We start from the raw sequence: 17,618 nt of genomic DNA, 5'->3' as shown, positions 1-17,618 counted from the left end.
TGTTGACCCGAATTTTGCATAGACGTCGGACGCCAGACGCCGGTGGAATTGTGAGAGCCAGTGGTTCTTATGTCACAGCAATACCCTCTTCGAGAATCACAGCGGCTATTGTGGTCCTGCCAGTCGAGTGCGAGAATTAGAGGTACTCTCTTGTAATTTGCCTCACCGTTTTATTAACTGGGGTGCTGAAAGTGAGGCGCCACACTTACAGATAACGAACAGGCGGTAATCACGACAGCTCGGACTCGGGGCAGCAGCAGTATCTCGGACTCTGTATCGAAGACGCCTACACTAAACCCAAATTGACATTAGCGAAGAGGCTTACTGTAATGTGATAGAGCCGAAAGGATCAATCCAGTGGGCAAGCCTGGCCAGAGCCGCCAAACTGGCCCCGTGGTATACATGGCACGTAGCAACGTTGGAACGCCGGGCTGACAGGAGAACTCGTTTGCCAGTGGGCTTCGGATATTGCACGTGATGAGTGGATATGTTCTCGCATATTGAACAAAATACACAGGCCCTGGATAACTTCACGATCCTTTCATACTACCTAACTAACGCGCTTGAGTATGTATCTGACGGCATCTCGGTGGACCTCTCTCATGATCCGTGCCAACCACACATTCTAGCTGTTCGGTCAGGATGAGAGGTAAATGAACCATCATGTCATTCGAATTCAAAACAATGGCGGGTATAAATACAGCCTTTGACCCTCTCGATGTGCCAAACATTCATCCAGCTTGAGCAGCTTCAGCCTTCGAAGACCAGACATCAGCAATCCAATACCAAGTCTAGCGAGACCTGCCTGCACCATAAACAATGCAGCTCATTCCCACCATCATTATTTCCCTGCTTGCCGCGGCTGAGACCAGCTCTGCATGGCAAAGTCGGTCTTCCCACCCCTCCTAGTAATCGACCACCATAACATGGCAAAGCTAACACGGCAGTCTCTCCTATCAGTCATCGGCTACCAAGATAGCAGGACTTGCAACAACCAGGTCAGGAACCGCGTCCTCCGGGGCGGCAACGGTCAGTCGGGCTGCTATACGTTTGGCCAGAGCATGCCCGGCGTGACGTGCACCGAGTACGCCAGGGACGGGGCGCCGGCCCAGGGCTGTCACGGACACCTGCCCATCACGTCGATCCGTGTTGGGACCGGCGAGAGCTGCACGTTTTACCAAGGAGGCGGTTGCACTGGCGCCACCCACGTTGTCCACCGCGTGAACACTTGCGTGACGTTTGGAGACCGTACTACTATTGGATCGTACCGCTGCGTAAGTGTTATTTGAATGAAGCCGTGTTCGTGGTATAGACGGTGCGCTTATTCTAGGGATTACCAACAGAGAAATGCTTAGTCGCTTGGGCGAGGAAGCAGTTGACCAATTGGCAAAGGTGCGGCCGGCTTGTCAATCTCGGGTCCGGATATGGCGGAAGGGAATATCGATTCAGTTAGAGAAGGGTGCGTTTCAAGCATTACAGATGTAGATATAGTTCTGTTGAGACCGGACAATAAAACTTGACCCCTCTGTGGGCTGTGATGGAGATCTCCTCTGGCACGCAAGATCTTGCTCAGGGCTGAATCAAATCATGCGGATAGGCTCGGTACTTATCTTTCAGGTATTTGGCCCGTGATTGGTAACACTTAATTAGGTAGTTACCATACACATTGCATAGGATTAGAGTACCTTTTATCCAAGTACAATCTAATGCAAGTAAAACCGGAAACTAAGACCTTCGTAACCCCCCCTAAAGCTCCATGACCACTTTGGTGGCTCTAACCCACTTCTCATGCCTCTCTAGCGCGTCCTGAACACGCTTCAACCCCCTTCCCACCACTAACGGCGGCGGCAGACACCTCAACCGCCGCTGGGTCAATGCCGGTGATGCCTGTCGCCATGGCGAGTTGAGTGGCTATGGAGCCGGCGGAGGAGAAGCCTCCGTAGGTAATGACGGTATTTTTTGTGCTGGGGCGGGAGGGATGGAATTGGAAAGGGAAAGGGGAGGTTGAGGGTGGGGCTGCGTACGCCGGTGAGCGCGGCGCCGGGCTTGGTGGCGAGAGAGCGCTAGATGAGGTAGGTAGCTTTGTTGAATGTCATTGTTGTGTTGATAATAAGTAATCAGACAGGGCCACAGGAAGAGGGGGAGAATGCCTTGTTCTTGTCAGTGACGGGATGATAAGAAGAGGTAGTAGAAAACGGAGCGAACAACGGCGTTGGTGCCTCGTCTCTGATTATTATAGTTATCCCAAATTGCCTGTTGACCTCCATGGGCGTCGCTTGCTAATAGCGGTAACACCGTCTCTACAACGCTGAGAAAGCTCATCCGCAGTTCCTTAGCGTGGCTTGAGCCAATCCGACATGCCGTTCTTCTCACGGCAGTTTAGCAATCGGCGGTCGGAGGTAACCCGAACACAAGTAACGGCCAGTCTAAAATCTGGAACCTAACCTGCCATTCTCCTTTTCCCCGTTCCTGGCAACTTTTTCCATGCACCTTAAGACAATTCTCATTATGTCTGAAGATCGAAGCCCATCCTTTCCTCCACCATCCCAGCGTGGCGGCCGCCAACCATGTAACCCCATAATCCTAGAAGAGGTGTTGATTGGTTGACGTCGCTGCGCATCCTACAGGGATCAGTGCCGTAATCATTTCACGTCGTACACTTATGAGGCTGAAGCGCCTCCTTTCTATGACTACTTGGTAATTTGGGTCCGATTCGACCAACGCTTATCAACCCTCGCAAAAGCTCATTGCTAAGGACATCGCTGCAGTTTTCCGCCTATTCCTGGATATGGATAAAGTAAAGGAGGAGACTCTAGCTACGGTAGACCCGATTTCGAAATCGGTCGTCGATGCCGGTCGGAAGCACATATTTTACGCCAACGAAAGAGGGGAGCGGTTCAACATCACGGCTGTCCACCGTATGAACATGCACTATCTCCGTAAGCGTATCTTGGACGAGACGGCATCAATTCTCAACAAAGGCGCCATGGACGACGAAAACTCAAAGTCTCTGACATCACTCATCCAGGACTACTGTTCGTCTACGCCCTCTGCCCACTGCTTTTCCCGTTACCTGACTGGAGACCCCAGGTACGGCCGCCAAGGACCGCGAATTAATGAGGGATTGGGCATACCGTGACTGGGACAATAATCCCTTTCATCTAAAGGCGGAAAGATCAATGGAACGTGACCTGTTCAACCACTTGAAGTCGAGTGGCGTTCAGCCGGAAAAGGTACACTCGATCCCATCGAATAACGATAGCTCGATGCCAGACCTTCCTGGCGGCCCCTGGGACTATCCGTCCGCCGCGCGAACTAGGAGGCAAAGATACTCCCTGGCGGTTCTGGGAGGAATCATCCTTAACGCTCCAATGATCCTCATGGTGTTGATACCTGGCACTGCAGTGAGCTTGGTGACGGTGGGGGTCTGCACGATTATATTTGCTGTGGCATCATCTTACTTCTCTCCAACAAAGCTGCCTGTTGATCTGCTGGCTGCGACAGCTGCCTACGCCGCAGTCCTGGTAGTCTTCGTCGGAGGAACAACCGGGTGTGGGAGTCAAAGCTGAATCGGACCATAATTTCAGGTGCTGATTATCAGGCCGGTCATCAAAGACGGATGTAGACGTTCATTATTGCCGTTGTTGTGCATTGTCATATGCTAGGGCCGATTTAAACCAGCCTTCGTTGATTTTTTTCCTAACCCACACCACACACACCTCAGCGCCACCACCATGGACCTCGACGGACCGGCTTTCGCGCTCCCAGACGACGCCACCGCAACTTCGACAACCTTTCAACCAAAACGAGCCCGCTTGGGGCGTGCCAATTAATTGCCTGCGCCTTCATTGGAACCATCTGCCTCGTACTCCGATCCTATGCCAGATTCTCTCTGTTGACGGAGATCTCCGCTGAAGATGGCATATTAGTCTATACCTATAACTGTCATCCGCTGACCAACCCAGTGAATTAATGCAGTCATGGTGATGCTTATATATTTTCGTCAACACTCATGCCTACTGCTGGTATCTCAACGTGCTCTTCTGGCATACCTTTCTCTGCCGCCTAGGGGCTGCTTCTGGGGCGCGATGAACTCCATATTTGCGATGATTGAAACGCCGAGCTAGTTTGTACACCGGTGGGACATCTGTCTGTGTGATCTCATTCCAACCAGTTGTGTAAGTAAGCGAGGGTCGGCTAGAGAGAGGGGAGTGGGAGGGGAAGATAGGTTCAAAAGGGAGAATAGTCTAGCCCCTGGGCTGTCTGAAGTTGGAAATTCTGGGGGTTCCGTAGATAGGTAAATGTTTGGTTAGGACCTCTCTCTCCCACCCCTGCCTCAAGCAATCATCTGGTTGTCTTCCTTGACGAAGACCGTTCATTGTTACTACTACTGCTGTAAACTAGTAATATTTAATATCAGGACTGCAGTGGAGCATAAGCACAGGACATATTTGTACCCAAAGACCAAGTATGATCAGGTGCTATTGGTAGCGTCGTTAAAAGAGCGTCACATATTCGTAATTCGTCCATCGATCTATCTTCCCGGATCTCCATCATGCCACCACCATCAAATCTATAAGAGAAATAAGGAGAGAACAAATCTGCTAGGGGCTTGCTGGGCCAGTACTCAGCACACAACCATCCCCGCATCGCCAGCCCACCAAACCGGAGCTACTAATAGCTCTATCGTCTCGCATCAACCACCATCTGGCCCACCGCTGGCCCAACAGTACAGGGGAATAAAAAACCATGCTCTGCTTTTCCAAGAAGTCGACCAAAAAAGAGGATAGACACCCCAAGCTTCCGCCAGGGTAGCGGAAAAGTCGTCAGCCAGCCATGGATCGGGTGTTTCGGCAGCTTGTTCGCACGGCAGAGGATATGTGCGCGCACGCCCGACCAGACCGGACCTCCCCAGGCTGGCATGTTGGCACTTGGACTACTCCGCCCGAGATGTAGCGGCCAAGTTAGGCCTACAAGCCGAGAGAAGCGAGGAGTTGGGTGACGAGAGCCGTGACATTACTCAGAATAGGGGTGAGCTGCGCCAAAACCTGGTCAAGCGAGAGCGGCAGAAGCGCCAGAACCCCAGTTGGCGAAAGATTGGCGAGGGTGAGCAGTGTGGAGATGAGCAGCCCAACCTGCGCAGCCGTGAGTTGGACAAGGAGGGTGACCGAAAGACCAGCAGCACCAAGGAGCCCGGTGACGAAGGTCTCGACCTGCGTTACGCTTGCCAGAACCTGGTCCAGCGGAAGCCCGAGAGAGTTGGCGAGTGCCGTGAGCTGGTCCGGGGCGAGGCCCAGCACCGTCGTCTGGCGCTTAGCAGGATGCGTGACGCCACCCCAGTTGACGGCCGGGGGAGAGCTGCGTTTGCCGACCCCGACGCTCACGTCAGTGCCGTCCAAACTAAGAGACAGGTCGCTGCCCCTGGGGAGCGAAGCGACCTGCTCGAGGGCGTTCTTAGCAGTGGTAACGGGCTGGGGCTGCAGTGATGTTTAGTCAATATCAAACTCTAAATGTGGCCTGCGCGAAGGAGGTGAGCGTACCGCAGGGGCGGCCCAAATGCCGGTGAAGGCCGTGGCGGCGAGAAGCAGGGCGCTTGAGTACTTCATGGTTGCTGATTATAGTGGAGGGTAGATCGTAAACAGGAGATCTGTTGTTTTTGGTAGCAGTTTGCAGTGATGCTGAGACGGCTGGCTGATGAGGTGATGTGGATGAGTGGTTCAGGCTGATGAATTGAAGACGATGGGCAGCGTCCGACTCTCCGTCTTTATACCCGTCCGGATATGTCTTCGACTGTCTCTTTGCTCGAGCAAGCCGGCTTGTTCCGTTGCTCAGCATCAAAGACCAGCCTCAACCACCGCGCGGAACCTGCATGTAGGAGGCCACGTCTGGTCTGCGATCTGCATGTCTGGGAAATAGAAACCGTACCGCCCCAGACATGCCGCCGCCGAATCACCAAGTGATGCGCCTCGCAAAGAGCGGTGATGCCAGGACCGCCTTGGCAGGCCTCGTTGCCAACACACCGTGTGCGCCAGCAACAACGCAACCGACACCGGCGCCCATGTTGTCTTAGTGATCCCTTCTTTTTCCTCTTGAGCACAACACGTTGTGAGACCTGCTCGCGCGCCATCTCAGGTGACAAGGCTTTGAGCCGCTCGCTTGAGCGATGGGCGAGGCACGGTAGGCGGAAAGAGGACAAGCCGCCCTAACGATTTCGGCAAAGGGCTTGCTGATCCCAGGGATCGACGTGCTGAGGTTTTCGGCCGCCTCGCGGACCTCCATCAAAAGCCAAGAGCCAAGGACCGGCCAATCGGGCCGTGCAACACGTAGTCTGTCCGAGGTAAGGCGCTCGGCGGAAACGGCCGCACTGCACGGCGGCATTTGTTCTGTTTGGATCGTGATATGTGATTGTGCCTGGAGTCGGGCGCGCAATAATTTACCTAAGGTACGGTATCGGATGCACGAGCATCGCGGCTCGGGACAGTTGTATCCGTGCACGATGAATACGGCAAAATACCTGAAATGACCTTGGCTTGAGCGGTGACAGATGTCCCGGAGGAGGCGGATTTTCCTCCATCGCGGTAGTCCCATGTTTCCCATGCCCACTCCTGCACCCGTCCAAAATCGGGGTACTTGCGAATGTCGAAGTCGTGAAGAACAGCACGGGTGTCACGTGGGCAGTTGATCCGCTGGGCGTTAGCAATGGTATAACCCCAAGCTGATACCGAAGGCTGATAGCGAAGGCTGATATCGCGGGAGGAAACGTCCTAAGCACAATTTCCGCAGTCTAAATAGCCTAGCTATTGTCTAGAAACAACTTTTCTACTATTTGTTTGCTTCCACGCGTATTTGCGTGTCAAGCTGGTTCTCACTTACAGTCTCACGCCGGTCTATTAAACTCCAGAGCCTCCTTGCCTTCACTTGTTTCGCTGTTGCGGAAAGGCTGCCAATTTTTCTCGTCAAATGGGTTGGACCCCGGGTTCATGACCCAGTCTTTACTCTTGGCTGATAAATATTGTGGGCATAGAATTAAACAAGCCGCGCCGCGTCATGATTTACAAAAGGGACTTGCACATCACGAGTTTCTTCAGCGTAGGAATGGCTACAGTTAGGAATCATGGCGCAGGGAGAAATCGAACATAGATTCCTTGGCCTCGTCGGTGATGCTACAGAGCAGTAGGGTCTTGCAATGGCTGGGTTGGCTTGATTCAATTCGACACAGCGCTCTCGGGTAAATTAGGATCAAGAGAGTAATGTGATGGTTCCTTCCGGCCGAACGTGGGAAGCGCTCACGCACACACCGCGGCTCTCGTAATCAAGGGCGAGGAATCGTCGTCGATGCTACCAATGGAGGGGTCTAAGTCCAGACCCAGGACGATTGAGGTCTGCAGAAACGCTGAAACAAATCGAATGGCTGTCTGTGGTCCTTTCCTAGCAATCTATTACAAGCTCATTATCGGTACAAGCATCTCCCAGCAAAAATTGCCCACCAAGCCTTAGGTATACACGCTCTCAGTCCACTGGTTAACCTGCAGCCCCTTCTCCGCCATGTTCGCATCTCTCAGAAACTCCAACGGCATCCAGACCAAATGCCCCTTGATTTTATCCAGTTTCTGCCTCACCTCATCTGGCGGTATCATTCGGTCAAAGATGTGTCCGGCCTGAACCCCCTTCGCCGGCATGAACCAGTTGTATTCCTCAAATGTTTTTACTGCAGACTCCGTTAGTACTACTCTCACCACCCAGACCAACCAAAATAGTAGCTTTACCATGATCATCTGGATCAGCATGAAACAGCTGCCTAAAGACCTGAGTGTTGGTGTCCGCCTGGGCAGTCCACATCCCCCACAGGTCGTCGCTGAGCGGGTCCTCGACAAACTTCCAACTGTCGTCCTTGTCCCGCACATCATTCGGCAAGTCGTCTCCCGGCGGTTGCGCATTCAAGTCATCGCTGGCGTCCAGATCCTGCGGCGGCAGGAGGCCCAGGTGTTCTCGCCAAAGGTACCGCCGCAAGGTCGCGGCGTGCCACGCGGCTTCGAACGGCTGTCCGTCCATGGTAGAGGGGAAGCGCTTCGTATCTTCCATGACAATGCTCAGCTCGCTGTCGTGGTACCCCAACTGACTCCGGTCGTTCAGATTGCTCGACCCACAGACGACGATCCGGTCGTCGGCAATCAGCAGTTTGGCGTGGATGTAGAGTTCCTCCTGGATCCAGTGGTTTACCTCGTCCTCGGCATCCCCCTCCCATGCTACCTCGGAGACTGGACCTTGGCCAGCCATGGCGTGATGAGCCACACTAGCAGCAGCGTCGGCACCACCGTTCTCTTCCCCCTTGACTGATTCAAACCTACGCTTAGCGTCAGTTCCGGTGTGTGTTGGAGCACTACCTAGCCCGTGCCGCGCTTCAACATTCTCCTCTGGTTCGCCATGGACGTGTTGACGCGGCTGGCTTTGGTGGCGCCGCTCGCCCATATGTTTATCACGGCCGCCGTAAACATCAATAGTCCCATGTATACCCTCGCGCATGACCTCTTCGGCTTCAGCTCGTTGGGCTTCGTGATACTTGACCCCTGACTCCTCCTCCTGCTTCTTGACTGCCTGTGTCTTGTTGAGGCGATCGTAGCTCCGCAGGTTGAAGAAGAAGAGGTATTTCATAGGATCGACGCCTTCTTTCTTGATCTGTTCAAAGATGCTATGCTCCCCCCTACATATTGACTTGTATTGGTAATCCATGATGGCTCGGGTGCCAATTGCACCGTCCTCTCTCAGGTCTCCAGCGAAACCGGGGACAGCAGGAATGAGGATGATGACGCGGAATTTGCGTCCTTCCTTTGCGGCGCTCACCACGGCATCCACGATTGCTCTGCCAATTGTGTTTTGGATGGGAAACTGTTGGTCCCCGGTAGCAGTGATGAAGAACTGGTTTTCAATGTAAATGTAATGCCTCGCGTTGCGGATGATCTCGCTGTAGGCATTCTGGATCGAGTGGTCGGTAAGAATGCCGCTTGACCAGTCCGCACTGGAACGGACGATCTGAGCGCGGACGCTTCCGCGATTGTCTAGGTTCTTGGTTTCCACGGGCGACAACGGATGGACCACATATCCACCGACGGGATGACGAGGCCTCTGGACGCCGACGAGATCCTCATCTTGGCCCTGGCGGCCTCTCAGCTCGAGCCATTCGTATCGCTGGTCCCGCTTGTATTTGTCTCTCTTGACGAAGTTCCACCGAAGCACAAAGTGCTCGGCAATATCGTAGACGCATGGCCCCACAACGCCCATGGCGACATCGTGCCAGGGCATCCGCCCAGAGTCGGACTTGCTCAGCTCGTTCTGCTTCCAGTCCTCGACATTTTTGAAATCCATGACGCGGTTGTTATTGAAGTCCTGACCCGGCCACACTTCGTGGGCGACGCCCTCTGGGTGCATGTCGGACAGGACATGTTGGTGGTTGTCCCAGCGGCCGAAGCAGAGATCCAAGCCGCCAATGAAAGCCAGCTCATAGTCTATGACGATGAATTTCTCATGATGTGCCCAGTAGAAGGTCATATCGGCAGCATTTTCCAAGACGTTATGGTCCGGATGGCGCATAACCTTGATGTTGCCATACCCGGGAGAGCCTTCGGGGCAAAGCGCTTGAAGGGCGTGCTTGGTATGCTCCGAATTGCATGTGAGGGCAGCCTCGACCTCTCGGTATACCATGACGTAAATCTTCACTCCGGCTTCTGCTCGGCGTTTGAGGACCTGGTCGAGACGCCATTCTCGGTTGAAGTGGGGAGGGCGGCGAAGGAACAGCTCTGGCGACAACCACCAGTCGGCAATGTAAATGGTCTCTTGTGCGCTCTCGAGGGCCACAGACACAGACTAACCTTTGTCAGTAACACGGTCTGTGATACGCCTCCGAGAATGGTAGAGCGATGCATACCCAAAAGTAGTCTCTGCCATCGACGTACCACTTCACCATATTGCCATCACGCTCGGGGAAGTATGATTGGAATCGATGAGACTCGCTGATCTTGCTCCGCTTCTCATCGCAGGCTTTCTCATGGGCCTCGTCATGGCGATGCTGAGGATTGAACTAGAGAAAGATTTAGTATTAGTTCTAAGCCGGCCGCGACCGGGTCGGGGGAATTCCCACCAAGTTCGCAAACTTGCCGATCTTGTGCCTGGCAAAATTATCAGTAACGTGTGTTTCTGCGTCACAACGATACTCGAGGTTACTTTTGATGAATCAAGTGGACTTTTGCATCATGAAGGTGGGAGCTGTTATGGAGCTTCTCTTTGACCTCGCGGATGGGGAGCTTGAGCTTCTGCCCTATATTGTGGGTGTCGTCGTGATGTTTGTCCTTAGGTTCTGCCATTGTCGATATCGCGGCCATGTGGGCTTTAATATCACAGCACGTTTGTCGTATCGAAGTCACCAGAGGTAGGTGGCCGCTGCCATTGGTGTATGCGGAGAAACTAGGTGAATCAGAGGATTGTCTGGAGATTGCGGGACCCTCGGGCGACCACTTGGACGAGTAATACCGAGAAACCAAGGCCGTACTCGGAGAGGGTTAAGTAGCTCTCCAAAATAGCTCTTTAGCATAAGGGTACGTTGGGAGTGCCAGATTGGACCCTGAGGGTTACAGTCTAAGATGAAGCCGCGGATTCGTCTACCCTTTTGTCATAGACCAGTAATATATGAATGGTCCCAACGCCTCACGGTCTCCGGGCGATTTAAACAAACCGGGAACTGCTGCGAACGGCAGCTAGGGAAGCATAACGGAGGCGGATGACGTCATGAGGTCGGTGCTCCTAATGGTGCACATTGTGGTGGAGTTTCGTCCTGTGTTTCACGAGAAAGCCCGCAAGGCCTTGTCTACAGAATCTGAGAGTCATTCTCTTCGGGTGAGTGTGTTCCATAGCTGGAGGACAGTCGGTTGTCGTCCTTCCCTTGAGAGCAAATCGATAAGGGGTGGGGTGGGCCGGTGCAGTTGGTGTGCGCTACAAGATAAACATAACATGCCATGAGAATCGATTGCAATTTCTGTACCACCTCAAGAAGCTCGGACCATCAGCCCTGAAATCCCATGACTGACCCACTCACCAACACAAGTTGTTCACTGATTTCCGTCATCCGTGCTTGTCAACAGTCCAAATTCCGCATGCCGATGCATATGCTACGAGTAATTGATTTGTATTTCCCATGGGTCGCTTGCCCCCTATCTTAAGAGCTTTCGCCTCTTGAGATATGCTACACGTGACTATTTTTGCTTGGTCCTAATGGACAAGCGACTGCGGGGGTGGGGTACTTGTCGCCGGCGGGGCAGTTTGGTTTCATGAGGGTCTCTGGCGCTTGACCGCCTCCTATTCCCCAAACCCCAAACTTTCAGCGCCCAACTTCGCTCCCCCTTGACCTTCACCACCATCACGCCATGGCTACCGCTCAGATTCCTGAAGGAGGCACGTACCTCGACACTTTTAAGGGGTCCTTCACCAAGGTTCCAATCAACCCCGAGAAGGACAATGCTATCTCGACAACCGAGTTCCTGGAGGCCGCAGAGTCTCTGACGACCATGTTTGGTAATTTGACTGCAGCCCCGAGGCTTGTATCTGGCTTCTAACACGGATGTGCAAGATCTCCTCGGTTCTGTTGCCTTCTCGCCAGTCAAGAAGGACATGACAGGCAATATCGAGGTGCGTCCTCCCTCGCAACAGAGCCCAAGGCCCCGTCCACTGATTGCTCGTCCACGCACAGAAAATCCGGAAACGGCAGCTGGCTGCCCCCGCCGAATCTGAGACTCTGCAAGACCTCGTACGAAATGAACTCAAGACCGGGTCCCATACTGCGACCGAAGGCCTGCTATGGCTCGTGAGGTGTGTTAAGACAAAAAGGGGCCGCTCGCTCCTTTGGGAGCGAAAGAAGGCGGGCATGCTGACCCTGATGGATGGTTGTAGAGCTCTCGAGTTTACCTGCATCGCCCTCAGCAAAAACATGGCCCAAGAGGCCGAGGAACTCGCCGACTCGTTCCGTGGCGCCTACGGCGTGACGCTTAAGCCGCACCACAGCTTCCTGGTGAAGCCAGTCTTCAGCGCCGCGATGAGTGCTTGCCCGTACCGGAAGGACTTTTATTCCAAGCTGGGTTCTGATGATGCCAAGGTCAAGGAGGACATGCGGGGATATCTGGCTGCTTTGGACAAGGTTGTGGGCATCCTCAAGGCGTTCCTCGACAGCAAGGACGCCAAGTGGAAATAGACGGGATGGTGCCTGGGTATTTGGAGGGACACACAGCAGATTGGCTCTCCATAAAATAATCGAGATGCTCTAGTAATATCGCCTCGGAATCAAAGTAAACTTGGGCCAACCCTAGGCCATCTCCGCAGCCATCTCTTGTTTAGCTATATTCCGTTGCTTCTTTCGTACCGTGAGTTGAGATGAGACTATTTGAACGACAATGCCCTCTCTACATAGTAACCGGTATGCGGCCGAATCTCTAGATGACTTCTTGGCAGGAGCAGCCGGTACTCGTCAATTTGAGACGGATGATTTGTCGTTCTTCGTAATCGCCCATACAGGTCTGGTTCCGCCTTGGCTCTGCTTTTGCTATACTTTATGACATATCTCGTTGAGAATGCCCCAATCCTGAGCTAGAAACGCACTAAATTTTGAGCGACATACTTCCAAATCTTTGATAGGCTTTGTGAAGTCTCTGCTCGGAGAAATGGGTGCCGGTATATAAGACACTGGACAGCGGTATTGCCCGGCTCAAGAGCAAGAGAATGCTGGTGCGAGACCTTCCTACGAACTTGTTTTATATTTAATACCATGCCAGTACACCATCTCATGAGTCGCTTCTGAAGTAGCATCCTGACCCGCTAAGAGCCTAATTCTCCCCCAACAAACGTTGGGTTGAACTGGAGAGGAGCTGGGGTTCCCTGGACGGCTTGGCAATTGACGTCATGGTGGACTTAGGACAGCGGCTGGTCAGTGAACGCCTGGATGGGCAATAACATGAACCGTTGAAGAGCCGCGATGGGAAGGATGTGGCAGTTGTCGGCCGAGTCCAGATGGGCAGTCAACAATGATGGGAGGACGTCCTTAGAGGCCATTCGCAATTCGTTGCAGCGTGTCCGGCCGAATCACCAGGCCTATAATGGCTAGGGAGAAGATATCGGTGATTGATCATCAGGGCTTGACCTGTCTTGTGCGTGTTTGCGCGCCGCAACTCCAGCGGGCTCGGTCGGTGGCGGGGAGGCCTGCAGTGCAATGAGGGCAAAACACCAAGCTAATTGACAGTGGCTTCACCAGCAGCGTGACTGGTATCACCCTTACGAGGGTTTCTCCCCTACATAATGTTGTCCCGTAATGCGACCCTGATGTTTTCATCGCTTCCATGGACTTCCTTCTTACCACTATAGATATCCGTTTCCTTTTATTTTTATTTTTATTTTTCTTCAGCTCCTTCCATTCTCTTTCGGACATCCACCAGTTCTCTTCGCCCAACGTCTAGATGTACCTAGTGCACAGGGCATGAGGCCGACAGCCTGTGGCGGCTGCGCATTCCAAGTGGCGGACCACGGTCTATTTAGTAGGGTAGCTTTTACTACACCAGGCCTCCTGCTGGGCCCTATCGTGCACCCGCAGCGGCGGGATAAGCGGGTATGGTGGGGTCATCACAGTGGGGACGAAGCGGTGGGAACCGCGTCAACCACTCATCCCCCACCATGCCTCTTGACCCCGAACGGACAGCCCTGGAGAGATGTCGCGCGGCTGCCGGTGCAAAACCAAGCCACAGGCAGTGAATGGCCTGGGAGGTCGCCCGTCGAACAACTTGACAACCCTGCGCGGAATTAGGGCCGGGTAGCAAGTCGAGTTAGGTCTTCCAGGCGGCCCAGGCAGTGGATCGTCCGTCAATCCAAGCCATCCACGAAGGATTGCTCATCCCTTCCGCTCCAACTTTGGGCTTCCTCTTCCCCACAAAATCCCCCGCCGCTTCCCGCCAATTCCCACCCGCTTCCAACGCTAAAGAGAAGCTCTCGCCCTGTGCCAGCCTCAGCTGGTGCTTTTCGACGCCCGACGGCTACCTACGATCCTCCTCCACTCCCCTCCTTGATCCGATGGCTTCACAGACCAAGGCGGGCTCGCCCAAGAAGCCGGGCACCAAGGTCAGGGCCCGAAAGTCGGAAGCGAAAGCGTCCAGGTCCAAGTCGAAGAAGGCACTCTCGGTGCCTATCCTACACCTGCCCCCCGAGATCGTCCTCCTCCTCGTCGAGCTGCTAGATTCTCAAGACAAGCTCGCCCTCAACCGCGCCAACCGCTGGTTTCACTCCATCATTAACCCCGTCATATACACGCTCAATGTCAAGTTCGGCAACTCGGCCTGCCTCTTCTGGGGCGCCGAGAACGGCCAGCTGGAGACTCTCAAGCACGCCCTTGCCGCTGGCGCCGACGTGAATGCCTCGGGCCCGCTCTCCCGTAAGGCGACCTACAACGAAGCCGGAAACGACAACGACGTCGACAATCCCGATACCGACGGCGACGGAAACGGCGATGGCGAAACTGCCGACGAGGTTCGCAGCCCCGAGACCCCTTCGGAGCCGTCGGGCACCCCGCTCCACCTCGCCGCCAAAAACGGTCACCGCGACGTCGTCAAGTGGCTGCTCGACAATGGTGCCAATATCAACGCCCCTTCTTATCGAGTGTGCGAGTGCCAGTCGCTCAAGGCCAGTAGGCATCCCTCGCGCCGCGGCTCGGAATGGCCCCGGTGGCGCGCCTTACACACCGCCATGTGCCATCAAGAGCGGTCGGTAGCCGAGTTGCTCATCTTCCGCGGCGCATCCCTCGAGCTCGATGCGGCACCCGATCATAATCACAGCGCGCTACACTCGGCCGCGGCCCACGGCCTCATCCCCATCATCAAGTTATTAGCGCTAAACGACGTCAACCTCGACGTCAACCAGCGCGATGCCTGGGACAACACGGCGCTGCACTACGTGGCCGAACTCTGGAGTGCTCGTGACTCAGCCGACATCCGAGACACCATCACAAAGCTTCTTGCGCTCGGCGCCGATCTCGAGGCTCACAACGAAAGCGGCCATACCCCTCTGCTCCATGCCTGCGCCCGAGGCAACTTCGCGGTAGCACACAGGCTGGTTAGCATCGGCGCCAACCCCGATCCGCACCGTTTCATCCCCAACTTCCGAGACTTCCGTCCGATCTATTACTGCATGCTCCCACGCGCAGAATTCTTCGACGTGGACGATGCCCCAGTCAAGCACGACGAGTTTGAGGGCAACCGCGTGACGCTAATCAAAGCCTTGGTCGACGCCGGAGCCGGAGTAAACGCGCGGTTCGACAAGCGGGGCCACCGCGGCGTGACACCGCTAATGCTTGCCTGCGAGCTGGCCGAGCCACGAGCCGTCGCCGCGCTCGTTCAGGGCGGCGCCGAAGTTAATGCGCAGGACCGCAACGGGAAAACACCGCTGTCCTATGCTTGCTCTGTCAGAGTGGACCACCGCGGAGAGGTGCCCGAAATCGCCGCAATTCTACTGCGCCGGGGCGCACGCATGGACCTCGCGGAGGAACCCAACAGTTGTCCCCTCGACTGCGCCATCACGCAAATCCGATGGGCCGATGATGATGTTCTCGAGGCGATGCTTAAAGCCTCTGACAAGATGAACCTGACCGAAGCCAAGCTAAAGGAGGCCATGAAGGGGTGTGCTTCCTCCGGGAACTACAAGGCCATGAAGCTACTCCTCAACTTTGCCAACAGGGTATACACGGTTACAGATGCTAACATCAAAGATTACCTGGACCGCATCGTTGAGCAAAATGATCCTTGGCACCAAGTCGAGACGTTCAACGTTATCATGGAGTTTGGGAGACCCGTCTACACCAACGAGATGTTGCTATACAAGACCATTATCCAGCAGAACCGGGAGTTGAGCCTGGAGGTCCTGAAGCGCGGCGTCTCAGTTAGCGAGCCCAGATTCCACGGCGGCCAGACCTACTTGCACCTTGCCTGCCAATGGGGTTGTCTTGAGCTTGTCCGAGCCCTGCTGGAGCGGGGAGCTGATGTCAATGTCTTTGACCATGCGCTGAGGACGCCGTTATCGATTGCCGTGAGCGAATGCTTTTCCCAGAACGTTGCTGTTGCGCTCATGATGGAGGTGGCCGATCCATTCCTCGTTCCCCCGGACGAGCTGCTCCGGGAGCTCTTTGATGAAGACGAGGACGAATGGCGCTACGTGAAGCGGAGGCACCTAACTGCGTTTGATCTTGCCATACGCGACGATCGTGTTCTCCTGGTGGAGGAGATGCTCTCACGCTACGCCCTGCCTGATATCCCGCCCAAGTCCAAATTCAGCTACGTCCACCGCGCCGCCCAGAACCCAGATCCAACCATTTTAAAGATGATCCTGGAGAAGGGCGCCGACGCGCGCGGTGGGGAGGACTGTCCGAACCCACCGGCCTTGGCACTTATCCGCCGCGTGTGGGATCAGCCCAAGATGCCCGATATTGGCGTCAGCCTGCTGAAGACGGCCAAGGTTCTGATCGACAAATACACCGAAGATTTTCCGTGGGATCTTATTCGGGAGATTGCCATGTACGAGACAGATGATCCGGACCGAAAGGCGCTCAAGGAGATTGTGATGAGGGAGCTCATGATCACGATCGCTCCGCCACAAGGCGACATGGATACGCCGATGATTGGCGTGGCGACGGACTTACCCGAGGACCTGCGGAAACGCTGGGGGTTACCTGACCCATTATGAACGGGGTAGGCAGACCAGTGTTTTCAGGAAGCGAGTGACTGGACATTGATTGCATCAGCGTGGTTGCGAAACATACCCATACATATACTTATACTTATAAAGCGGTACGGCATAATGCATCGGGATGGCCTGTTTTTGGATACGGTACTGGCGATGGATATATCATGGTCGTTTTGATTTAGTCTGGGGATCAGGATTATGTGTATATAATTCGGCAGAGGTACCGGGCACATGTACCAGGTAGATTCATTTGGATATTAGATGATGACAACTGGTTTCTACTTCAAGTTGGCCTATCTCTCCATCCCTCACGCCTGTGTAGCAACTCAAATGTCCGAACCTTGTCATACCGCTCTAGACACTCACGACAATGCGTACACCTCCACGCAGGCGCCCCATGCGTAGACAGCACACCAGCTTAGAAGTGCTAACACGGATTGCATCCGGAGGAAGAACAGGGTCCAAATCCAGAAGAGAACGAGTATCACGGATTACTTTTCCGTCTCTCAAAGGGTCCCGTCCGGAATACACTACCCCATCATCTAGGCGGAAGGGATTTTTCATTCGAAACGCCAGAGCCTCGCCGTCGCCACACACTGCTTCGGGGTGACGCACCGCGCATTGATTAAGAGAAGATGGTCGCCGGGCGTGGCACAGGTCTTGGGCTCAGTGTTGGTGGCGACGATGTGTGGCAGCCTGCCGGCATGCTCGATGACTGTGCAATCATACAATCCTCCCGTTTGTGGCTACGCACACTGATATGAGTAACAGACAGAATCTTCCAGTGATGCCCTGCACTCCCGTCCTTTCCGCCAGAGGTTCTCTTGATCTGAGTCTTATGCTCTGCCCGTCGTCAGAGCATT

General features: G+C 54.4%; 6 protein-coding genes across 6 annotated transcripts; 4 read left to right on the top strand and 2 right to left on the bottom strand.

Moving 5' to 3' along the window:
• Positions 1-819: 819 nt before the first annotated feature.
• Positions 820-1,289, top strand: MFIFM68171_08887 (uncharacterized protein; the record flags this gene model as incomplete). The annotated part of the gene is made up of 2 exons (XM_071064306.1): positions 820-886; positions 961-1,289. The coding sequence occupies 2 exons, from the start codon at positions 820-822 to the stop codon at positions 1,287-1,289; spliced, it is 396 nt and encodes a 131-aa protein (XP_070920407.1).
• A 1,499-nt stretch (positions 1,290-2,788) lies between these two features.
• Positions 2,789-3,569, top strand: MFIFM68171_08886 (uncharacterized protein; the record flags this gene model as incomplete). The annotated part of the gene is made up of 2 exons (XM_071064305.1): positions 2,789-3,035; positions 3,091-3,569. 2 exons carry the CDS (start codon positions 2,789-2,791, stop codon positions 3,567-3,569), a joined length of 726 nt encoding a protein of 241 aa, XP_070920406.1.
• Positions 3,570-4,970: 1,401 nt separating this feature from the next.
• MFIFM68171_08885 (uncharacterized protein) lies at positions 4,971-5,606 on the bottom strand (the record flags this gene model as incomplete). The annotated part of the gene is made up of 2 exons (XM_071064304.1): positions 4,971-5,477; positions 5,541-5,606. 2 exons carry the CDS (start codon positions 5,604-5,606, stop codon positions 4,971-4,973), a joined length of 573 nt encoding a protein of 190 aa, XP_070920405.1.
• Positions 5,607-7,493: 1,887 nt separating this feature from the next.
• On the bottom strand, positions 7,494-10,376 carry MFIFM68171_08884 (Phospholipase; the record flags this gene model as incomplete). Its single annotated transcript, XM_071064303.1, has 5 exons — positions 7,494-7,708; positions 7,767-9,861; positions 9,923-10,075; positions 10,136-10,163; positions 10,219-10,376. The coding sequence occupies 5 exons, from the start codon at positions 10,374-10,376 to the stop codon at positions 7,494-7,496; spliced, it is 2,649 nt and encodes an 882-aa protein (XP_070920404.1).
• A 1,038-nt stretch (positions 10,377-11,414) lies between these two features.
• On the top strand, positions 11,415-12,235 carry MFIFM68171_08883 (Glycolipid transfer protein domain-containing protein; the record flags this gene model as incomplete). The annotated part of the gene is made up of 4 exons (XM_071064302.1): positions 11,415-11,562; positions 11,618-11,676; positions 11,738-11,856; positions 11,938-12,235. 4 exons carry the CDS (start codon positions 11,415-11,417, stop codon positions 12,233-12,235), a joined length of 624 nt encoding a protein of 207 aa, XP_070920403.1.
• A 1,862-nt stretch (positions 12,236-14,097) lies between these two features.
• Positions 14,098-16,755, top strand: MFIFM68171_08882 (Ankyrin repeat-containing domain protein; the record flags this gene model as incomplete). Its single annotated transcript, XM_071064301.1, has 1 exon — positions 14,098-16,755. The coding sequence occupies one exon, from the start codon at positions 14,098-14,100 to the stop codon at positions 16,753-16,755; it is 2,658 nt and encodes an 885-aa protein (XP_070920402.1).
• Positions 16,756-17,618: the final 863 nt, after the last annotated feature.

Source organism: Madurella fahalii (assembly GCF_045866475.1).
Source record: "Madurella fahalii IFM 68171 DNA, scaffold_5, whole genome shotgun sequence".
NCBI lineage: Eukaryota > Fungi > Ascomycota > Sordariomycetes > Sordariales > Madurella > Madurella fahalii.
The sequence above is the reverse complement of the archived record's forward strand: the minus strand, read 5'-3'. Positions and strand labels throughout refer to the sequence as shown.